This window comes from Equus caballus, chromosome 11, assembly GCF_041296265.1.
Source record: "Equus caballus isolate H_3958 breed thoroughbred chromosome 11, TB-T2T, whole genome shotgun sequence".
Taxonomy (NCBI): domain Eukaryota; kingdom Metazoa; phylum Chordata; class Mammalia; order Perissodactyla; family Equidae; genus Equus; species Equus caballus.
Genome location: NC_091694.1, coordinates 8,278,888 through 8,306,305, shown reverse-complemented (window position 1 = coordinate 8,306,305; position 27,418 = coordinate 8,278,888). Strand labels below are relative to the sequence as shown.

The window sequence follows — 27,418 nt, the reverse complement described above, 5'->3', positions numbered from 1 at the left end:
CTCTGATTTTAGTGAAAAGTACACGCTCAACAAAATACAGCCCTGCAGACCCTGCTCAGGCGGCCTCATCTCTGCCCAGCTAATGCACGTGTGCAGGCAGCAAGTTTTATCAACCTGAGTAAAACATACTTTGCGGAAAAAAACTGCAGCAAGAAAACCCAGTGAGTTTAATACAAATGAGTCTGCGACCATCAGGTGTGTCCCGCTTTACAGGGAAGGAAAATGGAGAGCTGACCTAGCCCAGAGGGTCTGAGCGATGGGAGAGGTAACATCCGCTTGTTCTCAGGAACGCAAAGTCCTTTACGGCATCTGGACCCTCAAAAGAAGCAGGGACAATGTATAGAACTGTCAAGATACCAGCTCGCGAGCGAGCGGGCGCTCTGCCAGACAGCAGGAAACGCTGACTCGCACGCCGGCATTTAATCTTCACACCTCCGTGCTGTAGCTACTGCTGGTTACATGGGTACTGATGGGAACATCAGCCCAAAGAGATGAGAGCTTTTTGCCCAAGGAAATGATGAGTTGGGCTTGAACTCAGATCTGCCTGATTTTCCAAAGCCCACACATGCGTTTAACTCCTACACTCCTGCCTGGGGGTCACAAGATGGGAGTGACAGCCCCTCTGCCCTCCCCGTGGGGGGATTAACTCTCCCTAGTGGATCGGCTCGTTTATGTGGTCTGGCCCCTCCCCTCCTCCTCCTCACCCCTCCACAGCCCCGCTGCTCTCCTCACCACCACGCCACCCGGCAGACACCCCCAGGACCTCAATCTTCTTGGCAGGCAGAGCTGGCCGCCCAAGACAATGGAAAGTCCCTCGCTTGGTCTCCCCATGACGCAATGCAGCACAATACAAGCCCCTTTCTTTGCCTACTGCCCAGCTGCTGGCCCAGGAGGGAACAAAGGGGCCGCACAGACCAGAGGGCTCCATATGCCAAGAGCAGGGCGGGGGCTGCTGGGTGGGCACCTGATGCCTGGGGCCGCGGTGAGGCTGCCCCAGAGGCAGAAGTCTGAGGGAGGTGTGGTGGATGCCCAGGGGCAGGAGGCCGGAGGTCCCGGTCCAGGAGCAGTGAGGGTCTGTGAGTGTGCGAGGTGCCCCCAGATTCCCCTACAGGTTAGGTCTCTCGGGGAGGGCACCTGATGACTGGCGGGATAGTTGCCAACACCATTGCGAGAGGTTCTAGAACTTTGGCTTCAGACTTGGGGAGGAATCCCCAAGTCAGTGCAGGCCCATCTCAGAGTGAATGAGTCTCGGGTAGGAAGTGACCGTGGCACAGTGAAGTTCCAACTCTGTCCCTTACCAGCTGAGTAAGTTTGGACCCATGACTTGGCCTCTCTGAGCCTCAGTACCTTGTCTGTAAAAGGCATAGATCTCTGCAGTGCACAGGGTAAAGTGAGCTAACGTGAGAGAATGCTGTAAAGGCATTATTAGGGAGAGAAGAGGGTGGGGCTGAGTGGGAGGGGGCCTGGAAGCCCCCCTAGGAGGGATCAGAAGGGGTCAGGGAATGGGGGAGGCTGACAGTACTCAGACAGCTGGGAAGGGAGAAGAACGTTCAGCTCCAGTCCCCCCAATCCCCTTGCCCAGAGTGAGGCAAGACGGGGTGGGGAAAGGGTCTCTGTGGCCCTCCTGGGGGCGGAGATCCCAAAGCCTATTTATTCATCCAAATTATCACAGTCCCCAAACAAAGCTGCAAAGCGGTGCGGGAGGGGCAGGGAAGTTAGAGTCTGTCCCCTCCCCCAAGCTCTCCGGAGCCAAAGGAGGGGGTCTTTGCATCAGCCACAATTCTCCCGCCTCCATCTCCGTGAACATCTGTTTCTTTTCTGGGTGGGGGTGGGGTGAGAAGAGAAGAAAGAAAGCCGGGGTTGGGGGGGGAGAGGGCGGGGGCAGGCAGGGGCTCCCATTCAGGCTTTCAGCTCTCCCGGGCCTGGGTAATTGAATGCAGCTTCCCAGTAACTGCCCAGCACAAAGGGGGCCTTTCACGGGCAGTCCCGCCAGGCCGCCAGGCAATCAGGCGACTGCTTCAGCTCCCGGGCCTCTTAACAGTTCCTCAAAGCTACTCAATCAGCAATTACGGGGTCTGGGGAGCTGGGGTGCAGACTCCAGGCCAGGCAATGGGAGCCGGGAGGGGGCTAGGGAAAGGGAGGGCCCCGGAGAAAAGACCCAAACAAAAGAAGGAGCAAAGGAAAGCCTTTTGCTTTTCTGTTCGTTTCTAGAGGCAGGGACTCTTGCACCAGGCTCAGTGGACGATGGGGTGGGTGCTGTCCTGGGCTTGAGGACCCGTGTTGACACCCTGGGACCAGGCACGGCGCCCTCATCCTGTTGACTCTCACAAAGTCTGGCAGGAATGTGTTGCCCCAAATGACAGGAGGTCACCCCGTGCAGCTCCTTCGGAGCTGGAAGCTGGAGCCCCTCCCTCGTCTGGAGTCCCTCCCTCGTCTGCACTGAGTCCAGTCTGAAGCCCAGCTGTGCACTGGTCCCCTTGGACGCCAGCCGGGCCTCTCCTGCAGGGCCTGCAGCCTCCTGGGGATTAGAGGTGGGGTGGGGGCACGTGCTAAGTGTCTCCCTCACTGGACAACCCCTTGAGGCACAACTTTATCAGGGCTCTGGGCTCCCTGAGCTAAAACAGCTGAAATCTCCCAGGAATGTCCTTTGAAAAACGTCACCTCAGACACGATGTCACGTGTGCTAACTGTGCCCTTACAGGTCAGGTGACAGCCAATGTGCGCCTGCCCTCAGCTGTCAGAGATGCCTGTGGTCAGGGGCTTCCCAGGAGGTCACTGGGGTAGGGGGTGGGGTCGGGGTCAGCTATGGCCTCTCTCATTCCATCTCCCCTCTGTGCCCAGGAGCTGGGCAAGGCCAGGCGGCAGCAGACGCAGCCCTCAAAGCCGGCTGGACCTTGATTTGAATCCTTGCTGCCTGCAGTTCTGAGCTCTGTGACCAAGGGCCTGCTGTTTGACTTCTCTGAACCTCAGTTTCCCCAGCTGTTAAATGGGGGTCCTCCCAAGTGCATGGTGGGACCGTTAGATGTTAACTGAGAATGTGTAAAGCGCAGAACTTGCCACATAGCACGTGCCCAAGGTGAAGCTTCGCCTCCCCTCCCTGGGCTCTCTCTGCCCTGCCTGCAGCATCTCTCTAGCTGGGCACAAGCTTGGGCCTCCCCGGCCTGTGTGGGTCAGGGTAAGGAGAAGCAGGAGATGGATGTCGCTGAATCTATTAGATGCCTGGCCTAACCTGAGGACAAGAGGCAAACCCTGAAACAAGATCGGAGACACTCAGCAGAGGGAGGGCGCTGACAGGCCACCCCCACCACTCAGCTGAATGCAGACCCGCACTACTCGCTTCCACGCTCACACTTCCAGGCCCAGCCACCTCCTCCAGGCAGCCCTCAGTGAGCCTCTGGGAGGATGTGACCTTCCTTGGGACTCCTCACAGTGCTCGATCTGTCCTCACTCTCCTCCTGAAGTTACTTACAGTGCTACCATAATATTTTAATAAGAAATGAAAACGTGATTATTTGTGCACATGTGGTCTTCCCCCATAGATCATAACACACCATAATGGAACATTCATGAGAGCCGGGCCTGCTCACCACTGCAGTCGCCATATGTGAACAGTGCCTGTACTGTTCAGGGGGCGCAGAAGGGAAGGTTGTTGAATCAATGCGACAAGGAAGGAATGAATGGGCTCCATGGATGGCAAAACCAGAGCTCACCCCTCCCAGGTGCCACAAAGGGCCCGACCTGTGTGTGGTGGCCAGCTGGTGTGTAGGGGGCCCAGAGGTGGGGCCTGGGCTTGTTGTGGGGGCTCCTGGACACTCCCTTCTCCTTGTCTTTACCTGAAAACAGCTATAACGTCACCGGGCCTCCCAGGGGCCTCTGAGGATTCAGTGGTGCTGTTCTGGAACAATCCTTAGAGTCATTCCTGGCTCCTGGTAAGGGCTCCACGGATGTTCACTGTTATGACTGGGTGCTCAATAAATCTTATATGGACTCTCATTTGTCCTCTGTATTTTCTTACTTTTTCACGTACGCTTAATTCCGTTCTAATGAGCTAAGAGGGGCTGCCCAGGATGCCACAAAGAACTGAATATTGATTCGAAGAGGCCTGCCATTGGCTTGGAATTTCTCCGTTGAGATTTTCCTGAGTGATAACTGCGTGATTTTTCTACCAAACTTGGGTTCTCACTTTGAAATGAAGTTAGAAGGCAGGCCTGCTTTGTTTTCAGAAGTTCCGTCCAACAGGCCACGGGCTCTTTAAACCTCAGCCTCTGTGTGTCCCCCTGTCAGGGACTCCCTTCTCCATTGCCTCTCCAGGCACAGCCCCCACCCCCACCCTTGTGCCCCCCGGGGAGAGCCAGCTCACCCCCTACCACCTCTAGCCTTCACCCACAGCGCCCGTCATGGCCTTTCTCAGATCGTGTCACGTGTGTTTGTTTACGAGTAACGTGGACTTTTTGTTTATTACCATAACAAGGAGAAACAGCTGGGCAGATTTCTGCCAATTTGGGGGAGTGAGTTTTGGGTGGTCTGATTTAGAATATAAACCAGGCAGCATATGCAAAATTCACTCTCAGAGGACCTGGGGGGAGGGGCACTTCAAAAAGACAGGCGGTCATTCTCCAGAGCAGCTGAAACTGAGGGACCGGCCTGTATGGCTGCTGACCCTTAGGGATATGCCTTTCTAGACACTAACAGGGACAGGAGGACCGACAGTGGCCTCCACCATAAACCCCAAATTGAAAGTCACAGTGGTGAAGGCCCTACACTCCAGACACTGATGCATGGTCGAGCGGCTGAGTAGTAACAGGATTTACTTATTTATGCTTGGAACAAGAGGAAAGCCAGCTGCTCTGTCTCCAAGTCTGTCCACTCCAGCCCACGGGGAGCTCCCGGGAGGCAGGGCCATATCTCCATCACCTCTATGTCCTCAGAGTACAGGCTCAAGAAATGAGCCCTGAGGAGTCTGAACCTGCCCCCTGCCACACCCGCTGGGGCTGCCCTCACCACCCTGACATCCAGGCCTCCTGAGCTGTTAAGGCTCAAACTCCAACTTGACCCCAGAGGCACAGAGGAGAGACCTCTGGCGGAAGCAGGGTCCTGCCATCCCCTCGCTGAACCAGGTATAACCCCATATTTGCAGAATCACGGAGCAGTCTGCTGGGGTCTTCTTGGGGACACTTAGGGGCTCTGGGTGGTGGCTCTTTGCCAACAGGTAATGGAAGCAATCTTACACTTTAACAATGAAACGTTTAACAATGGCCCAGCTTATCAGCACCCTGGGACTGTGGGGACGAGGGTGACTGACGGGTGAATGCTCTCAAGGTCTTCCCCGGCTCTTTCATGGCTGAAGACGCCAACGCTCCATCAAATCCTCCTGAATCCACGACTAGCTGCAGTGGCCTCACAGCCCACGGCCTGGTTTTCGAGAACAATTCCAGAGTGAACATGTGACCTGATTGCCTTTCCCAGGCTCCCGTGATGACTCCATCTCCCTAACGTCTTCCTTGTCACAGCCCTTTGGAAGGACGGGACTTCTTTCTGCGTCGTGTGGGTGAGGGCTGTGAAGGACCCCCCATCCCGGAGAGAGTAGGGGTGGAGCTGGCACTCAAGCCCGGGGCCGTGCACCAGCCACAACACTGCTGCTGCTTTCACGGGAGCGTCTGCCCTCAGAGCAGCCCTCTGGTGGGGCTGCACGGTCACCCCAGTGGTCCACTGCCCAATGCTGCTGAGCATCTCTCGGCAACAACTGTTGTGTCTGCAGCACTTTCCTCTGAGTGTCTGTCTTTATCCTCTGAAGATGGTTAGAGTTGTTTTTTTTTAAGAAAATCCACAGTTACTTGTTCTCAAGAGTGTTTCATCAGCTGGTTCTGAAGGCCTTTCCAGAAAGGTCTGCCATGAGGGCGACATCACCAGCAACAGGACAGGGGTAGGACCGAGGGGCTGAGCAGGGCTCTGCCATCAGAAGGCTTGTGTATGGGGTGTGGCTCCACAGCTTGGAAGCCTGGATTCTGGGTTTGCACTTTCTGGCTGTTGGACCTGAGCCAACTTGCTTAAGCCTCAGTATCCCCATCTGTACAAAACAGATGACACTCATGCCTGCCTCGGAGGGTCACTGTGATGCTCCAAGGTGGTGAGGCATGTGGGATGCTGAGCACAGCCCCCGGGGGTGTGGCTGCTGTCATCCGTGTTACTTTGAAGGGCCACACGTCTTTGAATGTGTGAGTTCTGATGTTGGTCAAAAGGAGTGACTTTATAACCATGAATCTTTGTTTCTCTATCCTGCTGACCATCCTTGGTCTTGAGTCTGCTCAGCTTGACTAGGTTCCCCAGTGACCCTACATGCCTTCCATATATATGTACACAGGGATTGTGTGCCAGGCGCCATGCAGGATGCTGGGATGCAACAGTGATCAGAACTGTCACAAGTGCCTGCCTCCGTGGGACTCAGCTTTCAGAGTAAATAACCCAAGTCAACCCATCCCGGCCCCAAAGCAAACCCTGAACCAGCCAAACTCTATAGTTGAGCTCCAGGCCTGGGCTGCAGTCCACTGCCCCCAGAATGGAGCGTGGGCATTCTGCTGTGACAAGTGACTTCTGGAACCGGAAGCCTCCTCTCTCTGGAGTATCTGCTCCTGGGGTGACTGACTCCAGGTTGCTATGGAAACAGTGTTCAAGTGATGGGCTTGTTTTGAACAAATGAGACCAACGGCTAAGCGGAGGATTCTGGGCACTCCATCTGCCCCAGTCTCGGGATGGGGAGTCTTCTCCCAGCAACTTCTTCAAGGCTGGGGTCCTGGTGTGGCCTCGGAGACCAGCTCTGTGTCCTGTGTGAGGGTACTCCAGACTCACACGGGGATGGCCACCAAAAGCTCTGGAGATGCTGGGCAATAGCTTCTGCGCTCTGAGGGCGTACTCCCTGGATGGTCGGTGCCCAGCCAGTGAGGGCGGATCAGTAATGCCCTCTGCACAAGGTCAAGGGAGGCTGACCAGAGGAACGCAGGGAGTCCCTTCCGCTGGCTGCCACCTTTGCTCTCCGAAGATGGAAGTATGGCTTAACGAGCCCTTTATTCCAGCCCCACGGGCAGAGGGAGTCCTGTTATCTTTACGAGTTTTACCTCAAATGCCTAAACTCTAACTGCTCATCACCATCTTTGGGGAGAAAGAAAGAAAAACCATGCTTCAGGGAAGCATGGCCTTGTAAGTCCCCAGTATGTATGTGGCTGCAAACAGTTAAATACTTACAACAAGATGCCATAACCTGAATCACGTGCGTCCCTGTGTAAGCCAGGCTAAGTTGGGGTCTCTGTCTCTGCCAGCTCTGTGCTGGGGTGTTAGCTCCAGCCTTCTCGGCTCTGCCAAGCCCATCAGTAACCCTGGAGCCGAACAAAACAGCAGCGGGCGAGAGGCCCTCGTCCACCGGGCCCGCAACCGGAGCCCAGCGTGCTGGCGCCTCCTACTCGGCTGACAGCCCTGCTCCCTGCTGGTGCCTCCTCCTCCTCGTCCTCACCCAGAACTGGGCAGAAAGGTCCAGGGTGTGGGACACGTGGCCTTTTGTGGCTCCTTCCCTGGCAGCCACCGGGCTTGGCCAAGGCTGAGAGGCTGGGGGGAGGCTGCAAGATCACCTCGCTGGAATGCACTCAGCCCCTCTCCCCATAGCCTGGGATGGAGCGTCCACGTGGCCCACCTGATGGCAGCCTCCCTACAGCCCTGCAGCTCCCAGAGGCACCGTCCCCTTCTTTACGTGAGAACCAACATCTATTGAAGGGGTGCTGTGTGCCAGGCCCTGTGCTAAACTTCTCTGTGCCTGACCTCCCCAGTGCCCCACGAGAGAGCCTATCATTGTCCCTGCCTGTTCTACAGATGGGGAAACTGAGGCTCAAAGAGGTTATCTCCCACACCCACGATGCCCCGGCCCATAGACTGCAGAGCCATAATTCAGATCAGGTCCAAACCTCCAAAGCTTAACACCTCCACGGTCTACACTGCTTCCCATCCTCGGGGCTCCGGGGCACCTGGCCCTCTGTTTCTGGGGCTCATTCTGACCCTGACTAGCTAAGCTTAGCAGTCCTTGGGGCTCTGGCAGAGCAGGGCTGCTGCGCCCCCCTCCTTTTCCTCGCCGTCACGCTCCTTTGCAGGCCATAGTTACTGAGCGATTGAGCACGTGGGGCGACTCCTGCAAGTCCAGAGGATCAGGCTCTCGGGGGATCTTATGTGATCAAGGTTCTGGGGACCCCATGACCCCTGGGTGCAAACCCTGAGCAGAGCTGGGGAGGTGGCAGCTGGCCCATGTATGATTTCTGGACAGTTTCCTGGGGTCCCGTGGTCTCTAGGGTCCCATAAAGGAAAGGAGGGAAGGAAGCCCATGTGATGGGGGCTGCTCCACTCCCCTCTCCAGGGCACCCGGCCCTCCTGCCCTCACCTGAGAGTCGGAGATTTCGGAGGGCTTCTCCGTCAGGCTGCTGCTCTCTGCTGGGATGAGGTCGTTGTACTTGGTGACGTCCTCGTCGGAGTAGTGGAGGCTGCCCGGGCTAGGCCGAGGAGGAGACCTGGAGAGAGTGGGGTGAGGCTGACAGACGGCCTCCCTCAGAGCGGCCTCCCCTGGCCGGAGAGACGCCCGCGAGGCCTGGAGGGGGACAGGCTCTCAGACCCTCCATCCTACGTTCCTCCTTCCCGCGTCTGTTCTCCACAGGCCCAGGCCTTGGGCTGGAGGCCCCGCCTGGGGGTGGGGAAGGCTCAGGGTGCCAAAGGTGCCAAACCAACCTCCTGAGCAGCTCCAGGGAAATTGGGGGGGGGGAGGGGGGTGCAGCACTTCGCTTCTCCCCTTGTGGCTCCACGACCTCAGGGGTTGGGATTACTCGGCAGTGAAGCAGTTCTGAGCCCCACTGAGACCTCCTGAATCAGCATCTCAGGGGAGGCTGGACACCTGCCCTGGAGACGAACTCGAAACTCACAAAGTGAGCTTTACAGAATTAACACGAAGCGTGGGGAGAAAAAGGAGGACCAACGCCTCTCTCCCTCGCGCCCTGCTCGAGACCAGAAATGTTTCCGCGGGCTAAGTCATACCCTACCTTTACCGACTCAGCCCTGGGGAAAGCTGTGCACTGGCGAGTGAGAGCCTGGCTCTGAGTCATCATAACACACGCCCAGGACGGCGCCTCGGGCCCTCTGCCTGCTGTGGTGCCTACAGACTGGCGGCTGGGCAGACTCCGGGGGAGCTGGGCAGGTGGCTGGGAGCCTGCACAGCTCTGCCCTGTTTGTATCTCCTCACAACAGGGTGTGAGGGGGGCACTGTCAACGTCCTGAAGCCCTGAGACCTGCCCTGCCTGCCCCAGGAAGCGTTTCTGGAACTGGGGCTCTGGACCCCAGCTGTCCCGTGCAGGGGCCAGCAGTGGTTTGCTACAGAGATGCTGCTCTGAGAACAATCCCGGGGCCTGGGAAGATGTCACAGCAACCCCCCTCCCGCCTACAGCCTCTTGTCCTATATCTGCACTGATTTTATTCCCATCAACAGAGCCACATCTTTAAACTACTTGAAAATAAAACAATAACAGTAGTAGCAGCAGCCTCACATAGACGAGACAGGCAAATATACGACACCAAGAGGAGGGCGAAAATGGGGAGCCAGGCTAAAGCTGTCTTGGGGACATGCAGGGAGAGGGGGAGGCTGACGGTGTCGCCGTGGCTGGGTCACCCAGAGCCTGGGGCAGGTTTGGCGTCAAACGGATTTCTGTGTATACACAGCAGTGTAGAGGACACACAGGGCCGCGGTGTGTGTACACTGTGGGCGTGAGAGGCAGACGAGGCCAGGCTGTGGGTGAAACGCCCCCTTGTTCCATGTGGCAGGGCCCCGGAGCCAGCCTGGCGGGGCTGTGGTGGCCATGCTGGGCCGGCCATGGCGGCCTCAAATGGCTCTTTCTTTGGAAAGCTGGCTTTGGCGGGAGATGAGAGCTCGGCCTCCCGGCCTGTGCCCCCTCCCTCTGTCCTCCTGACGAACACACACAGCGCCGCTTCCCTCCGGGACCAGACAGAGAGAAGCTTTGTGAGCTGCGCCTGGGAGAGGCCGACCCCCTATGGGCACCTCCGATGAGGTGGGAATGTTAAAAGGGCTGAGGCCGGAGAACGTGCTCCCGGGCCACAGCCCCCAGTGTCTCTCGAACTCCCGGGAGCATAAAACTGCCAAGTCACATCAGGTGAAGGTCAGGTGGGCCCCAGCAGCTGCCCCTGCCCTTGGAAGTGGGCAGCCGGGCTGGCCACAGGGAGTGGGGCTAGGAAGGGTCTGGGGTTGGAGAGAAGTAAGGAGAAAGAAGGAACTGGGAGCACAGCCAGCCTGGACCTTTCCTGGTTGGCTGCTCTCAGATGCTGCCCTTTGGGGACAACGCTGAGAGGGCTGACTCGGGGGTGGGGAGACAGGCAGGAGAAAACTGTTCTGCAGCTACAACAGGTGTGAGTAAGGACCTGGGGAGAGGGTGCCTACACTCGGAGGGCCCTTTCTTTCCAGAACTGTGAGGAGGGAAGGGAGGGCATAAGCAATAAGTGGGGGGGAGGGGGGAAACTCCCAGCGCCTCTCACTCACGTGTGTCTGCCCAGCCTGTCTTCACTGGGCCCACCTCCCCTTTGGGCAAGTGATGATCACAGCATCAGGCTGTTACCAGGAGCAGCGGGCTCCAAATAGCAGTAGGTTGGTTTGCAAAATTGTGCAAGTTATTGGCATTCTGGTGCCATTGACAGAAACCCTTTGTACCCACTTCCTTGTGACTTTCTCCCTAGCGGGCCCGCCGCCCAGGCTGCAGCCTCCAGCCCCTGGTCGTGCGTCCTGGGCTCTGCCGTGGCTGCCTGTGGACCAACCCCAGGCCCTGAGCTCGAACGCTGTTTCCAGGACAGGGTGAGGCCAAGGGGGCACTTCCTGCTCTGCCGCCCTCCTGAGAGTTCTCCACACCCCGGGCACTGCTGGCCCCCAAACCTCCATCTGCTGGTCCCCCACGCAGAGAGCTCCTTACCTGGTGTACAGACCGTTCTTTCGGCAAAAGGAGTTCTTGACGGAGAGCCGCCGGTTGTTGAGTTCCAGGGCAGGAAAGCTGCTTTCATCCAAGCTCATCATCTCCCCGTGGCCCAGGGCACCCGACTTGGCACTGCTCCCTGGGGGGGATTGACACCCAGTCACTCACCCCATCCCGTCGGCCCAGGCGGCCTCCCCTCCCCCACCTGGCTGGGCCTCTTTCTTTTGTTAGAGTTGAAGCCGAAATAGGAGATGGAGATGGTGTGCAGGAACCCTAGGCTGCCCCACCTACCAGACCAGGTGCATTTCCAGGAAAGAGAGACTCCCCAACTCCACCCTCGCCAAAAGGGAGGCAGACCCAGGAAAGTCCCATCCAGCCAGCAGGGCTTTGGTGCCAGCTCACCCGAGTCTGTCTTCTTGGCATACTTCTTGCTCTGGCCTCGAATGATGAGCACAAACACCAGAAGCAGGATGAAGATGAGGCCGACGAGGGCAATGACCACCAAGAACCACCACTCCTCGTAGAATGGGTTGGTTTTCTGGGCTGGAACATGAACAGGGGTGTCAGGTCCATGGTGCTCAGTCCCATCTTGCCTCCCCACCTCCTGCTCCTGCTGGGACCCCACCACCTGCTGTCACAGTTTATGGGTAGGCGAGGCTGTGCCCTCTGAATGAGGTAGCACCTAAGACCAGGTTGGTAGGAACGGTTTCATCTCAAGTGCTAGCTCTGATCAACAGGTAAAGGGCTGCCTGGAGGGCTGTTTTGAGAAGAGTTCTGAGGTTGCCTCCGAACTCAATAGGAAAGAGTGCTGGGATCGATTGGTGATGTCTGCTGAAGACACAGGAGGGAGGAGTGGCGGTATGCTTGCTATTTTCCCTTGCTGCCCATGGCCTAGGGGCTACCTCTATAGGCGGATCCAGATTTATGTTGGAAAGGTGCTTCTCTGGCCTGTGGTAGGCCTGGGAGACTTTCTCCCCAGGTTCAGTTGGGACCAATCTTTTTCTGGTAGCAGAAAGTGGGGGGAGTTGGGTGGGTGGACATGAGTAGGTCTTTAAAATGCCTCCTCCAGGTAGGGCTCCCCTTCTTTCAGAGACCCCCTGTACTGTGCTTTCTGCACCCAGCTGTACCAATCCATGCTGCCACCTGACCAGGGGCTGGCCCTCCTCTTTCAGTCTTTTTTCTTTTTTTTAAAGATTGGCACCTGAGCTAACAACTGTTGCCAATCTTCTTTTTTTTTTCTGCTTTTTCTCCCCAGATCCCCTCAGTACATAGTTGTGTGTCTTGGTTGTGGTCCTTCTAGTGGTGGCATGTGGGATGCCACCTCAACATGGCCTAATGAGCAGTGCCATGTCCGCGCCCAGGATCCGAACCAGCGAAACCCTGGGCCGCCGAAGCAGAGTGCGTGAACTTAACCACTCGGCCACGGGGCCGGCCCCACCTCTTTCAGTCTTGAAGTGTTTATTTCCCACGATTCGGTGCTATCAATCTGGGCAAGGGTGAAAGCGTGTGGGAGGAGGGAGGCGGCTGGGTTTCTGAAACTCACCCAGCGAGCAGAAATTCTGAGTTATATTTCTGCCCTGACGGAAGAGAGCTTAGTACGAAAAGTGGTTTGCGATTAGATTTGGGGTCATGGGTTTCGATATGTTTGTCCTGTATGAGCCCTGAGACATGCTGGGTGGGAGGATGAGGAGAGAAGAAAGGGAAGGATGGCCATCCTACCCGTCGGCCCCCCGGCCTGGGGTGCTGCTCAGTCAGGTCCAGGAGGCCTGCTCCACAGGCTGCTGACCCTGTCTGTTTTGGGGGGCGGTTTCTACGGAAACGTGCAGTTTATGGCCTGGCGCCCTGGAATCTCCTGGGTGATGAGCTCACGGAGGCTCTTGTCTTGGGCCCACTGATTGGTCCATGAGCCCACTGGGCCCCCTGCCCAGGGCTTCTGGAGACCTTGAAAAGGAACCCAAAAGACCCATGGCCCCCAGCTTCTTCCGGAGTTGAAAGCTGACTCAGCCCCTGGCCTGGGGCTCACAGCGGCGGAGAACTGAGAGCACATTGCGTTTTGGTCCCCACCCAGTGATTCTGCTGTCTGCTGCCTCGCCCCGCTCCCCACTGCCCAACCTCTGCCACAGGCTCTTCCTGGGGGCCCCCTCTCATCCCTCACCCCCCAGGCCAGTACCTGGCACAGACTGGGAGGGGCCGCTGGGGGTGCCAAAGCCGTAGTCATTGACGGCGATGACCCGGAAGTCATAGCTCACGCCTGGCTTCAGGATGTCCATGCTGAACGTGTACGAGGTCACCTCCTTGGGGATGTCTTTGATGAGGATGTCCCATAGCCCCTCGTCTGCAGGAGCACAGACAAGGAGACACCCGTGAGGGGGACCCCCCACCCCGTCCTAAATGCTGCTCCCCAAAGCAGGGCTGTCTAGTGTCCCGTCAACACCTACTCTCCAGGGCTGGGCACCCAGTAGGTCCTCAGGAGATATTTTTTTGAAAGATGTCTTTTTGGAGTATTTGACGCCCTTTTTATACTTTTTATTAAAACACCTGTAAAATGTTAAAAAATGTATAATATGCAGAAAATACTGTAATGATCAACCCGATACCACCACCTGGAGAAAGACACTGCCCATTTTCGCTCTGGCATAGATGAACTCTGCAAATCGGTTTCCGTGGCATTAGAAAGTGCTGGTCGGCACGATTTTAAGCGGCTGCTAAGATTTTAACATATCCCGGACTTACCCAGGCCCCCATTTTCCCGATCTCTGTTCCTATTCTAAACGTCTACAGCAGTGGCTCCAGACGAAAGGAAGAGGGCTTTTTAATAGCTGCTGCAGGAGGGACGGGGGCCACCTGAGAAGGTGTGGCTAAGTTGTGTGGATTTGAGGGGGCCCCTCCTCAGCTCCCTCCACGCTCGGGAGCAGAGACCTGAGGAGAGAGAGGGCCCAGAGAGGCTAGGAGGGGTCCCTGTCTGTCCTCCGCCCATGCTGTTCCAGCCACCCCTGTCCTTTGAGCTCCTGACTTTCCTTTCTGGCCTGCCCGCTTTGTCTGTGGTCCTCTGGCTCTTGCCCACCCTGGGACATAGTTCCCTCTCACTTGATTCAGAAGAAATGGTGAGCGTGCTGTCTATGCAAGAGAACAGGCAGGTGCCCGCCAGGGCCCAGTGGCGTCCACAATGTTGATGGGGAGCCTGGGAGGTTGGGAAGGGACCCTGGCCGGATGCTCTGTGTAGGGCCAATGGGGCTGGCTCAGCCCTCGGAAAGAGGGTGAGTCTTCCTGCTTCTGCCAGTGCAGGGGCTGATCTGGCAACCGGAGCATCAAGCCACCCTGGGCCCTGGTCAGGTCCCATTTTCACGTAGGCCAGGGGTCCAGAAGTCTTAGAAGGACCTCAGTTGGCTGAGCTCCCAGGTCTTCCATCCCAGCAAGGTCACAGCCCGTGGGTCCTCCAGACTGTTGCTGCCGTGGATGAATTCCCACCAGCACACCCCTGCCGTTCCTCCTGCCTCCCCCTCACCGCCACATCGTTCTTGGTCTGTTTCTGAACTCCTTCCACTAAGTGCTGCTTTCGGCCCACAGGCTGCTCCCAGGCTCCAGCGTGGCCCTTCCCTGGGGCTGGTGGATTTTGCTTGTTTTCCATACCACTTGTGGTTTTTTTGGTATGCTTTTTTTGGTGAGGAAGATTGGCCCTGAGCTAACATCTGTTGCCAATCTTCCTCTTTTTTTTTCTCCCCAAAGCCCCAGTACATACTTGCATATCCTAGCTGTAAGTCATTCCAGTTCTTCCATGTGGGATGCTGCCACAGCATGGCTTGATGAGCGGTGTATACATCTGCACCCAGGACCTGAACTCGCAAACCCCAGGGTGCTGAAGTGGCGTACACGACCTTAACCATTATGCCACCTGGCTGGCCCCCTATATATTTTTTTTAGAGATCCACCCAGGTCACGAACTCTAGTGGAGGCGCCACAACCCCAGCATCATTTCTGACTTTTGGACCGAGAGTGTGGTGGGACCTGCTGAAGCCGCCTCCCATCCTTCCTGTCTAGATCCCTCCAATGCGAAGGCGGCCATGGGGGCCCCGTCTGCGTTCTGCTGTCCTCACAGAAGGCTTGGGGGTCCTGAGTCCTGGCCTCATCTTCCATCTGATTTACCTGGTTTGGGCGCCTGCCTCACACCCCTTGCACCTTTTTGTCTCACGTCTCTCTCTTGCTGGGTTAACTCGTTTGCAGCCCAGCACCCGGCCAGGCGTCCTCTGGTGCCGTTGAACACATGCATGCGAGCCTCTCTTCCCTGGCCTTTTCACAGCGTATCGTGCCCCATTTCAGTGCTGCAGGTCTCAAAATCTAAGTATTGGGGCGCAAATCCAGTTTCTTCCCGTGACTTTGGATGCTCTCCTTTGCCTTCAATGACAGTCACAGCGATGATGATGATGATGATGACGACACAACGGCACCACTCATTCCTCGTCAACCATCGTGGTTCCAAGGGCTTTACTTTTCACACCCATAGCAACGGCGAGAGGGAGGAACCATTGCGCCCATGTTACAGACGAGGAAACCAAGGCCCGAGACTGCTGAACCCTCTTCCAAGGCCGCACCCCCCCTACGGGGCAGAGCTGGCGTCTCAGCCCTGAGCTGTCTGTCTCCTCCCAGCACTGACCTCCCCGCAGGTGCTCAGGATGGTGCCGTGCGCCATCAGCAGCTGATTCAGTGCCGGCTGGATGGGCTCAGCCGGGACCCTGCTGCCTCCCAGAAGCTGGGGCCTCCTGGCTGCTGTCTGACCCGCCTCGTTCCACCCCACGCAGAAACAAAGGGTGAGGCCAGGGTGACAGGGCCAGGCCAGAAGCTGCTGGAATGTCACACTGTGGCTCTGGCCTCCAGCCCGGGTAGTTGACGTGTGGGGCAGGTTCCATGGGCGGTAACCTTGAGTAAATCCCTTGCTGGTCTGCAGTGCCTGGCTGCTCTCAGTTCATTGAAGTGGGTGTGTTTAGTTAATTCTGCGTGGCATGAAGCATAAGCAATGCAGGGGAGCCAACAGGAGCGATCTCATCCTGAAGATGGGAGGATGTCCAGGCAGGGGCACGGAGGCGGGGGGATGCCCACCCTGACGGTGGGCTGCTCTCACACAGCCCTGGGAGGCCGGACAGCCCCCTCGCCCTCGGCCCCCTCCTCACTGCCTTCTGTCCATTGCCAGCCCTCAGGTACTGCTCTGCGTCCCGTCCTCCAGGGGGTCCTGGCTTGGTCCTTCCCCTTACTCTCAGTCCTTGACTCCACCTCAGTGGACCAAGTCACGGCCCCTAAACCCAGAACACCAGGTCCCATGCTGGGCCTCCCAGGGAACTGATGGAAAATCAACAGTGCTGGACTCCGGAGCCAACATTCCACAGCCTGGCACCCCGGTCGGCCAACTTGGGTGGAAAAAACAGGCACAGCCCTGGTTGGGAGAGGCCCGCGGTGGTCCGTCTCCTGGCCAACTCAGCAGCCGGCCCGGGAGGGCTGGGGAGGGACCATCTGGAGCAGGGAGAGAGCCAAGCTTGTGTACACCTTCTGGCTACACATTGGATCTGAGCTGCTAGATGTATTAGCTATTTGTGACTGCAATGATTAGCCTGCAATCCAGGCAGTGACGGAGCGGTAGCAGCTTTCTGGAACCACTGGAATTAACTATTTGCAACTGCGATGATCAGTGCTCAGCTACCCGGGGTATTAACAGTCTGTCACCGGCATGTTTCAATGCTCCCCATTAGAATTATTAGCTACTGGGATGCCTGGTACTGCCCACTATGATTATGATTTGCTGTCCGTGCTGGAGCAACAAAGTCCTTCTTTTTCTTTCTCAACATCAATCACCTAATCACGGATCCCTGGAATACCAAGAACAAGCCTCAGCCCTCGCCGACTCTGGCACCTCTGATTAACTTGGGAACCTAGCAATGGAGGGAGCTGGCGGTGGCCAAGGCTCCTGGGGGTAAGGGGAGCCGGAGGAGCAGGTGTCGCAGTGACTGTGAAACCGGAGCACGGAGAGCAGCCCCCTGGAGCGACTTATCAGCCGCTCATCTCTTGATGGCTTTGGAAGTTCCTGTGATTCGATTTCAGGCTTGACAGGAGAGGTGGTACAGTTATAGGAAATGCCAAGACAGTCACGATGGCAGAGACGGGGCTTAAGGTGGCAGCTAGAGTCTCCAGGGGACAGCTGGCCTCCTTACAGGCATTGGTCAGAGGGGTTGCGAGGAGGCCGCGGGTGATTAACCAATGGGAGCCCAACTCTTGTCTCCTCTGGCTTCTTCAATTATCTTCAACTCGAGTTGGTCCCCACCTGGTGCTAAGTGCCATTCTCGGGGGCCTCTTGGATGTTCCTTAACTAAGGGTGCCACTCCCCATTTCCCACTCACCCTGGGGTCACCGCTAGCTTCACCTGGAGGAGCGCAGTGCCTCCGTATGGTGACATAAGCGCCCCCATCCACTTGGGAAGGAGGGAGATGTGGACTGTCCCTCCAGAGGGAGAGACGGCTCAGTGGGGGGCAGGGGGTACCTGAAGGCCTGGCCTCTATGACGTAGCGGGTGATGGGCCCTCTGCCGGGGTCCCCGCTGGACCAGTGGACAGCGATGGCGGAGCTGTACCGCACGATGATGGGCACTCCAGGCGGTCCCGGGGCACCTGCGAACAGCACACAGTGGGCAGGGCACCCACAGAAGCTGGAATGGACCCCCGGCCTGTTTCCCTGTGCTGAGGAGGAAGGACTACGTGACAAAACCAGCCCCAGAAACCTTGCACGTGCCGAGGCCTGAGGAATGAGTCTCAGGCTGGGACTGCCAGACCCACGGCATTCTCTTCCGGGTCCCCCCACATTCCAAGTTCCAGAGCAGGAGGAGAGGTACATGATGCCAGAAAGATCCCTGGAGCAGAGTCAGGAGACCTGGGTTTCCGGTTCCAGCCCAGAACATGTTAGATGGATGACTTTGATCAATTCACATAGCCCTCGGGTGCCTCAGTTTCCCCAACTGTAAGGGCCTTTTGAAATGTAAGGCTTGAAGGGCTGCATCATAGGGAGCAGTAGAGGTGTGATGATGGCAGAGAGGGCCCATAACAAGAGAGGGGTTGGTTTTTAGGGGCTGAAGGGCCCCCCAACATCTCCTCTCCTGGCCTGTGATGGCTCTGTCCCCCTACCTCCTGCCTGAAGTCCCCGCAGCCCAGCTGCATTGGCCAGAAGGCTAGGCCGGAGAGGAGGCTGGGACTGCAGAAGGCCCTGGGGCCTTCACTGCTAAAGGAGGGAGGATGGACTGGGCCCAGCCGCAGGCTTTCCTGACGCGGCAAGTGCATCGGGGCATGGGCCTGTTAGCCCGGGGCAGGAGAGAGGGGTTTACTTCTGTAGGAAGAAGAGTGACCCAGTCCTGCCTACAATGGTCCTCAGACCCTTCTCACTGAGGGTGCCCTGCAGCGCAGGCCAGTGCCTGTCCTCAGGGCTCCCACTGTCCCCAGGGCCCCAACCCCATATGCTGTCACCCACACGCCTGTTCCCCAGTATACACGGAACCCTGCATCCCCAGAGCCCGGTACACAGTACGTGCTTCTTATGTGCTTATAGGATGAGGGAACAAGCCAGTGAGTGAGTTGGATGAGTGACTGCTGGCCAAGTGAGCGTGGGGTGGCCCTGTGGAGGCATACTGGGAAAGAAGCCGGGAGTCCAGCATCAGACTGAAGATCCTCAGGGCCCAGGAGGGCTGGCAGGCTGGACAAGAGGCCACAGACTCATTGTCAGAGCTCGGCAGCCCAGTGCCCGGCCCACGTCCAGTCCCAAGCTGTGGGCTCGGAGGGCCTGGTTTCCTTCCTTCCTCTCTCCCTCCTTCCCTAAGGAGCATCCTGCCTACAGCATAGGGCAGGGGTGGCTGAGGGATCAGGGGGTGCGGGACACAGCCTGAGGAAGGTGTGAGGGATGGGGTGGGGCTCTCAGGACCCTGCGTTCTCCTTCTGCACAGGACAGCACTCAAGGCTGAGAGAAAGAACTGTCATCTCCTTGACCAGAAGCTTCCAGCACGTCCAGCTGTTGCCTGGCCTGGAGGGAAAAGGCCGCCTGGCGCAAGTCCTCCCCTGCAGAGCCCTCCACACCCGCTCCTGCTGGGTACAGCTCGGTTCTCTCTCAGGGGCCTTCCACCTCCTCTGCACTTCCTGCAACCCCCTCTCCCACCCCCGGCCTGGGACACTTCAAGCCTCAGGTTAGAACAGCCTGTCCTCCAGATGGCCCTCTCCTGTCCCCAGGCCGCTGCTCAGCCCTTCGTGTCCCTGCCAGCTCTCTTCCTGCTTTTGTTTCCCCAGCAAGCCGGCTCAGGTGAGAGGCGGCACTGGGAGGGGCTGGGGGCAGGTGCAGGGCAGAGCGGCCGCTCCCGGGCAAGCCTCCTCCTGCAGCCTGTTCCATGGGAGCCCAGGAGCCAGACAGCTCCACACAGAGCAAGAGGCAGGGAGGAGAAAGTGCTCAGAGAGAGAAAGTGAAGAGTGGCTGGCCGGAACCAGCAGGGAGGGAGAACCGGCTGGACAGGGGAGGGCAGGGAGAGGCAGGCCCCAGGCCCGGCTCACCTCCCTCCTGGTGAGAGCAGGCCTTGTCCACGCCTGGCTGATGGGGCGGGGAGGAGGGGGAGGAGTGGGAGGAGGAGGGGAGGAGGGGAGGAATTTCAAGGCAAGTTTGGGATGGGTTGTGTCGTTTCTCTGGGAGCGAGGGAGCCGAGTGGCCTGGGAGGTGGCTCTTGTGTTCACGAGGGGACATCCTGCATTGGTGACAGGGTCTTTGGAGCACTAAACCTCAACTACTGCAGGCACCCTGAAAAAGTCCCCCAGCCCAAGGACAACCTCAAGAGATGTCACAAAACCCAAATGGAGCCACTCTTTCCTCCCTGGAGGGGTGCCCAGTGCTCCCCTCCCCTCCGCTTCCCTTCCCCTCCTTCTGGCTGTTATACTTTGGTCCAGGGCATCAGTGCTCCTCAGGTTTCGTCCCTCCTCCCTCAGGCCCAGTGCACATGGCCTGGCCTGTAACTGTCTTGCTCCTTTCTCCTCCTGCCCCCTAACCATGCTGGCCTCGGTCACCTCTGCCCAGGAAGGATGCAGCCTGGCAGGTACCCCTGCCTCTGGCCTGGCCAGAGTCATCTTCCCATGCCTCAATGCCCTTCTTTCCCCCAGAGCAGTGGTTCTCACAGCGGGTACCAAAGAGCCACCCGCAGCTCTTGATCAAATGCACATTCCCAGGCAGATGCTCAGCAATTCTGATTTCCTGGGGCCCAAGAATCTGCACTTATCACAAGAATCCCAGGGGTTCTGACAGCAGCACCTTGAGAAACACTCTGCTGGTACGGGCGACTGTCTGTAGCCCCACCCGGCCTTCCCTCATACCTGGACACCCCCCCACTTTAGAATACTCCAGAATGCCCCACCCCAGGAAGCCTTCCTGAATCACCTCCTTTAAATGCCCCCCCTTCATCTCCCCCTCTTCTTGCCCCCAGCCCCCCCCCCCCGCACCCCCTCACCCTGTGGCTGTACAGTCCCCACCAGCCCACGAGCTCCGCCAGAGGCCCCGTCTTGCTCATCTCTGCGTCTCCAGGCTCCCGCCTGGCTCTGGACACCCTCTTCCCGCTCGGGGGGCTCAACGCTGTGTGGGGAGAGCAGCAGCTGCCGCGTCCGCCCCATCGCCTCCCTACCTTCTCCTGGGCCCGTGGTGACGTTGGCTTCGATCTCGGGCCCGTAGGTGAAGGTCTTGGCTCTGATGCGGAACCTGTAGGTCATGCCCTCCGCCAGGTCCTTCACCTTCAGCCAGAGAGGGCTGTTCCCCTTCACGTCCACTGTCACAATCTTACTGACTCCTGGGGAGAAAGCACAGCATGTGGGGACTGCGGGGCAGGCGGGCATGGGGAGGGGAGCGCAGACACTGGCTGGGCCGCACCCCCTTGAAATCAGGCTGGGACCCTCTGCCACCCAGCAGTGTTCCCCAGACCGTTTCTCTGCACACAGCCCTGCCGCGGTACTCAGGGAAAAGGGCTCCTTGCTTGGTTAAACAAGTTTGAGAAAAGTTGCATCCTGTCTGTCTGTCTATCGAATAACCACAGGATCCTTTAGCATCTGGAAGGAAACAACTCACTATCCTGTTTAACTTGACCAGTGTACCCCAAATATACCCCTGTTTTTGCTCCCCCACGTCACATCTCACAGAACTTGAAATCTAAGGATCGTCTTTCAGGAAACGCTTCTGTAAAAACAGCGCGGTCCAGAGTCGGGGGGACGCGCTTGCAGGCAGCCCCTACAGCCGAGCACAACCTCAGCTCGCGGGGCTTCCCTCCTTCCTCCAGTGCCAGGGAGAGCCGGGGCCTCCCAACGCCCCTCCATCACCTGCACCCCAAATCATGAAAGCTAGAGGGAGGCTGGGATGGTCTCCAGGAGGTGGGTTTGCCCTCTGTGTTTCACAAGTCAAAGTCCTCCGGCCCGCCAGCCTCCCCGAGGGCCGGCACTGGGTTTCAGCTCCATGTCCGCCGAGCTCGCTGGTCACCACTGGGAGACGGCGTTGCAGCCCCTGGGCTGGGCTCAGACCCCAGCCCTGGCCCGGGGGTCTTTGGGTGTGTCCCCTGTCCTGGATTCAGTTGGTTCTCCTGCTGCATGAGGGTATCAACAGCATCTCAGACAGGACGTTATGAGGTTAAATAAAATAGCAGCGCCCCCGGCGCATGGTAGGTGCCGATCTATCTATTGAATGAATGAAGTCCTGAACAAGAGAACAACGGGTGCTCACGAGGCACCGCCTGAAGGAACGAAGTGACTGTGGGGTGATGTGGGGATAAGCCCAGGACCTGGAACAGCTGCTCTGGGGCACCCGCTTCTCGACATTTCTGAGCAAACCCCTCATCGCCTGCGCCGTGGTTTCCCTACAGGAAAGGGGAGTTGCTTTGCTGCTGACCTGAACCCAGGGCTGAGGCACGAAGCGGGGGGCGCTGTGCTGGCCAGGCTGGGCGCCGTCTAGCCGCACCCAGAGTTGATGGTGCTGTATCGGGTACCACAGGGTGGACAGGAATACGTAAGGGCATGGAGTCTGCCCTGTGGTCCAGACCCTGCTGGATTCAGGAACCAGAAGGCAGAGAGCCCTCAGTTCTCCAGTTATGGGAGCTCACTGGCAGGCCAGGCGGAGGCCACTTTGATGAGTGCCTGTGCCCTCCCCCTGCGTTTCATCCCTGTAACCTTTGTCCTTTCCTTCCTGTCCCCAGGAGAGATGGCCCTTTCCTGGGCCCTGTACCTGACTAGCTTTCCTCTTGGGGCCCGGCCGCCCTCGGTGCTCTAGCACACAGGGCTGCTTTGCAGAAAGAGCGAGCTGCTGGCACGCAGGTGGTGGCGGGGAAGACTGAGGGCCGTTGTTCCCTCTGCTGACCCAGAACTGCTGGCCACCGTGGCGTTCCCAGGGCTCCGCCCCTTGTTCTGGCCAGGCTCCCTTGTGGGAGGGAGGGGGTGTGACCCAGGAGGCGGTCACCTCTTGCCACTAGGGTGCCACCTACTAGGTCAGCCACTGCCCCAAGGCCTTGCTGGGCTCTAGAACTGGACTCAGGCAACCAGGAGCCCGGTCTCCTTCCTGCCTCTCTAAGTAACAGCGATTTCTGGGCTCAACCCCCGTCAGCCATGGGGATATGGGCAGCCCCCTGGGGGAGCCCGGAAGTGGGGCAGGGTCCCAGCCAGGGGTGGAGTGGGGCTGCTGGGAGGGCTCGGCGTGAGAGGGAGACCTCGCAGAGCAGGTTCGTGATCTGAGGCTCACAGAGGGCAACTGGGGTGCAGGGACCCCCTGGACTTGTGCATCTTTCTGGGGAGAGGCTCCAAGGCTTTTGTCTGATTCTCAAAGGAGTTTCTGATCCCACAAAAGGCAAAGAAGGCTGATCCCAGAGGAAGGCTGAGACCCTAAGGTTGGGGGGCTCGCCTAGGAGGGGACCATCAGAGGCCCCCCGTCTTCATGGGCTCGGCAGAGACCCGTCCACCTTGGGGCGCTATAACTTGCTCAGGTTTCCCTTCTGCCCCTCTCCACCTCCACTGACGGACGGGGAAGAATAAATTCAGCAATTCTCTCCTGGGAGTTAGGAGACCTACGTTGCTGTTTCTGTTTTGACCCTAACCTGCCATTGTTCCACCTTGGAAAAGTCCCTTCCCCTGTCCGGGCCTCAGTTTCCCTGTCTATATGCTGGGGAGATGCTCACTGCCTCGCCTCTGAGTAGCGATGGTAGAGGGGAGCCTGGATGAGCAAAAGCCCTTGCAGCCGTGCCGGGAGGGTCCACTCACCGTCCACTGGGGTGCACGGCTCGTACACCAGCCGGTAGCCCTCCAGGACGCCGTTGGGGAACCGTGGGGCCTCCCAGGACACGTTCACTGAGGTTGTGGTCAGCTCGCTGAACTTGACCGAGCTGGGGGCACTGGGGGCTGTGGGGAGACAATACAGGGTTGTCGTTTCTCCTTCTGGAGTTGTTCAAAACCCCGGGTTCGGCTCCGAGGAACCAGCAGGGGTGTTCGGGTCTGGGCCTGGGAAGAACAGGAGAGCAGGACCCCGTGCAAGAGAGAGCAGGAGCAGTCACTGGAGGCCACTGGACCCCCCAGCCCCCACTGATGTGAGCACTCACTTTCCAATATCAGAGTCCAAGAATTGGGCGGAAAGGGGACTTTCTTTTCCCTAAAGTTGGAGAACACAGGCTTCTTCCTGCTAGGTGGCTCTGAGCCCTGGCTAAGAGTGCGGGACATGCTGTGTTGCATCCCTGGGGTCAGTGCGGGGCCAGGCGAGGTCCTGGCTTTGTGAGGCTTGTCTTTTGGCTCTCCTGGTGGAGGAGGCGGGGGTGTCTGCACCTCAGAACATCAGGTGGCCACTGAACAAGCAGATGCCAGAACGGCAGTGGACGTGGCCTTTCTCTTGTCCCCGAGGCCCTGGGGCTTGCTGCAGAGGGACCAGGCTGTTAGGAGCAGCCAGAGCCAAGGACAGTCAAACCCTCCGGAAAAGATGCTTTCTTGGCCTGAGAACCCTGGAGCGACCCCGAAAACTCAGGGGCGGGCGAGGGGGTTTGAGGGGGAGGACAGAGAGGAAGGGAAGGAAGCATCAACTTGGCAGCATCCCGACTGGCTCCGGGCAGGATGACCAGGCTATTATTGTCCGGTGCCGCCCCCCACGGAGCCACAGCTAATCTGGACCCTGTTTCCGCTCCAGCTCCAGGAGGCAGAGTCAGGGAGCCGTCTTTGAAGGAGGGAGGCGAGCTTCGGGGGCCTTTCCTGCCTCCCCTCAGCTAGAGGGACGTGGGACAGAACACTTTGTCCTGCTGACGGAAGCTTGCAGGCTCCCAGGGGCTCACATTTGGCCGATGACATTGATAGAGAGTGGCTGGGATAGGCAGACAGACCAGACCCTTGGGAGCCAGTGGGAGGAAAGGGTTTCCCTGGAGCCAGAGCTTGCCCCCAAAGAGGATGACACTTAGGAACTGACTGCACGGGTCTTGCTCTCCCCTTAAAAGAAAAGGTAATTGACAGAATGGGAAGCAGCGGGTTGGAAAAGATGCTCAGGGGAGGCCAGGACCAAAGGCTGTATTCGAGTCCACCAGGAGAGAACTTGATGGCAGCAAAGGAGGGGACTGGTGCAGTGATGACAGCCCAGGACGAGCTCAGATATCCTGGGCTCCAGCCTCTGCTCCTCCACTGACCAGCTGCGGGACCCTGGGCAAGAAGCCTCGGTTCCCAGGCCACTCTTGCTCATCACAAAGTGGGAATAAGGCCTCCCCTGCTCATCCCCAGGGCTTCCAGAAGGATTAAGTGTAATACTGCCTGAGAAGCAGCTTTGGGCATTATCGAGCGGGCTGACTCTGCACAAGTGGGCAGCAGAATTCTTACCATCACCCTCTCCCTCTGCCCTGCCCTGCCATCCAGCCTCCTAACTGGTTTCCCTGCCTCCATCCTCTCCCCTCCACCAGTCCGTCTTCTGTACAGTAGCCAGAGGAATCTTTCCAAGATAAACCAGATCCTGCTGTCCAACTGCTTAAACCCACCAGCGGCTTCCCAACGCACGCAGAATCAACCCCAAAGTTCCTTCCAAGGCCCCCAGACACCCTCGGACCTCTCACCCATCTTCTTGTGAGCCACCTGGCTTCCTTTCTGTTCCTCTAATCCCCTCCAGCCTCCAGGCCTTTGCACCTGCTGTTCCCTCCGCCCGGAACACCCCTCCTCCAGCCCCTCCCACCACTGGCCTCTTCTTCTCACTCAGATCTCAGCTCAGATGTCAGCCCCTCAGGCAGACCTAGCCCCTGCCTCCGTCCTTAGATCGTTCCCCCCTCACCGCCATCTGAGAGTCATTCATCTAGATACTGGTTTACGGTCTGTCTCCCTCCCTGGGGTGGGGGCCTTGTCAGTCTCCCTCCCTGCTGTGTTCCCAGCAGCCAGCACAGCATGGGCCCATAGGAGAGGCTCCATAAACACTTGTGGAATGAACAAAGTCAGGGAGACATAAGAAAGTCAGGTGGGAGCAAGGCAGGGAGCAGAAGTGGGCTGGCAGGGGGTGGACTGGCCATCGGCAAGGTGGGCTGCCAGGGGCAAGATGGGGGGAGGATGGGCGAGAGCTGGGGGCTCTCTCCAAGGCTTTATGTGGACAGCTGCTCTCTTCTGAGCACTCACACGCAGGCCCCTTTGTGGGCTGTGCTCTCCCACTCTGGAGGGCATCTCCTGGGGCCTGGGTACCCAGCCCCAATCTCTCCGCACTGGGATAAGGCAGCTGCTTCCACTGCCCGAGGAGCAGAGCCCCGGCAGGACCTCCTCCGCTCGCCCCCTGCCCACCTGCCCCCCACCCCTCCAGCCGCTCCCCCCACCTGCTTGTTGGGTCTGGGCCCGGGTGGGGGTGCTCCGGGGCCCGTCCCCTGCCGCATTGAAGGCTGCCACGCTGACCATGTAGGCTGTGTAGCCGGTCAGGTTCTTGAGTTTCACCCCGCTCTCGGCCAGGAACAGCGTCTTTACCCGCTCGGTGACGTTCTGCCGCTGGGCTTCCCAGAAGTAAATCTGTGGACACAGGCGATCATGGGAGTGAGGGGGACAGCCGGCCGGCTCCCCTCCAGCCCTGCACACCCTAGGCTCTCAGAGACACCTTCATTCACACCATCCACACGCCCGGATGGGAGGCCTGAGCTGCCCGGGATGGAGTATAGAAGTGGCTAAGAGCTGTTTTAGAAACCCTTCCGGAAACTTCCTTTTCATAGCTAATACTCCAGTCTCTGCTGGACCGTAAAACCTCACAAGGGCACTAACACCGTGCACCTGCAGCGCCAGCAGGATTAGGCATATCACTTAATTCTTAATTCGGAGGCCCGTCAGCCTCAGAATATAGTTACCGGAGGCATAAACTAATCCTGTTCTGTAGGAGCCTGAGATTCGGAGATGAACGCAATGTAGAGTCCACCTTGGCTAAGAGCAGGTGCAGGGCCCAGGCCATCAGCGTCGCCTGGGAGCCGGTTAGGGGTGCAGGGTGTCAGGCCCAGCCTGGACCTGCTGCATCAGCAGTGAAGGTCGACAAGGCTCCCGGTGGGTTGCCGCACACGACAGTTTGGGAAGCCCGTGGTGGAGGAGGCCGGGGCTGTGACAGAAGGCCGGCCTGGGCTGAACCCCAGGGCCATTTACTAGCCGTGTTACTTGGCCGGTGGCTTCCCTGAGCCACAGTTTTGTTGTCCATACGGTGGGGTTAAGGACACCCGCTTCCCAGGACCCAGGAGAGGAGGGGAGGTCGCGAGGAGTGGGGAACCGAGACCCCGGGTGGCAGCAGCAGGTTTGAGTCCGGGAGCACGCGGGGGCTCCCCAGTGCTTCCAGCGACTTCACTGGGGTTCAGCAAGGGTTCACGCTGGGAGTCAGGGAAGCCGGAGTCTCCACTGGTGTTGGAACTCTCCCGACACTAAGCTCCAGACACTGAGCTCGTGGAAGCAGCAAGCCCGCGCCTCGCGGACGATTAGAGAGCATCTGGCACCCCCTGCTGGCCGTGGAGGCTTCCGCACGCTCTTGACGTCGCCTTTCTCAGTCTGCCTGGAGGAAGCTCATAAAAGCCCAGAAGAGCTAATAAAAGTGTCCTCACCCGGTGTGCATGACCGGCGGTCAGGAGCCCTCGTTACCAGGAAATCCTTGCTGTTCTCCACCCTGCCCCCGCCCCTTTGTTACAGAGTCTTCAGATATGGGTAGATGAGCGAGTGTTGAAGCAGTCACTCATCAAGCCTTCACTCCCTCACTCCTTCGCCCACTCACAGCCACGGGGATACAACAGCGGACAAAGTTCCTGCTGAACTTGGGGTGCAGGGGAACGGTCAAGGTGAATGCTAAACTCTGGTTGTTATCAGCACATAGATGGTGCTTGGGGAGTGCGCCCAAAGAGAACTAATGAGCTAGAGAAGAGCCCCACGGAGTGAGTCCTGGGGCTCCGGG

General features: G+C 58.3%; 1 protein-coding gene across 3 annotated transcripts in view; it reads right to left on the bottom strand.

Annotated features, from left to right (window-relative positions):
• The window catches only part of SDK2 (sidekick cell adhesion molecule 2), a 273,751-nt gene that overhangs the window by 6,058 nt on the left and 240,275 nt on the right, over window positions 1–27,418 (bottom strand). For all 3 annotated transcript variants that reach the window (XM_005597218.4, XM_023652110.2, XM_070226013.1), the window contains 8 exons: window positions 25,827–26,013; window positions 23,275–23,412; window positions 20,670–20,831; window positions 17,518–17,643; window positions 13,165–13,329; window positions 11,397–11,537; window positions 10,995–11,133; window positions 8,417–8,543 (listed from right to left, as the gene is read on the bottom strand). In XM_005597218.4, coding sequence (XP_005597275.3) covers window positions 8,417–8,543; window positions 10,995–11,133; window positions 11,397–11,537; window positions 13,165–13,329; window positions 17,518–17,643; window positions 20,670–20,831; window positions 23,275–23,412; window positions 25,827–26,013 — 1,185 coding nt within the window. The remainder of the gene's footprint in view (window positions 1–8,416; window positions 8,544–10,994; window positions 11,134–11,396; window positions 11,538–13,164; window positions 13,330–17,517; window positions 17,644–20,669; window positions 20,832–23,274; window positions 23,413–25,826; window positions 26,014–27,418) is intronic.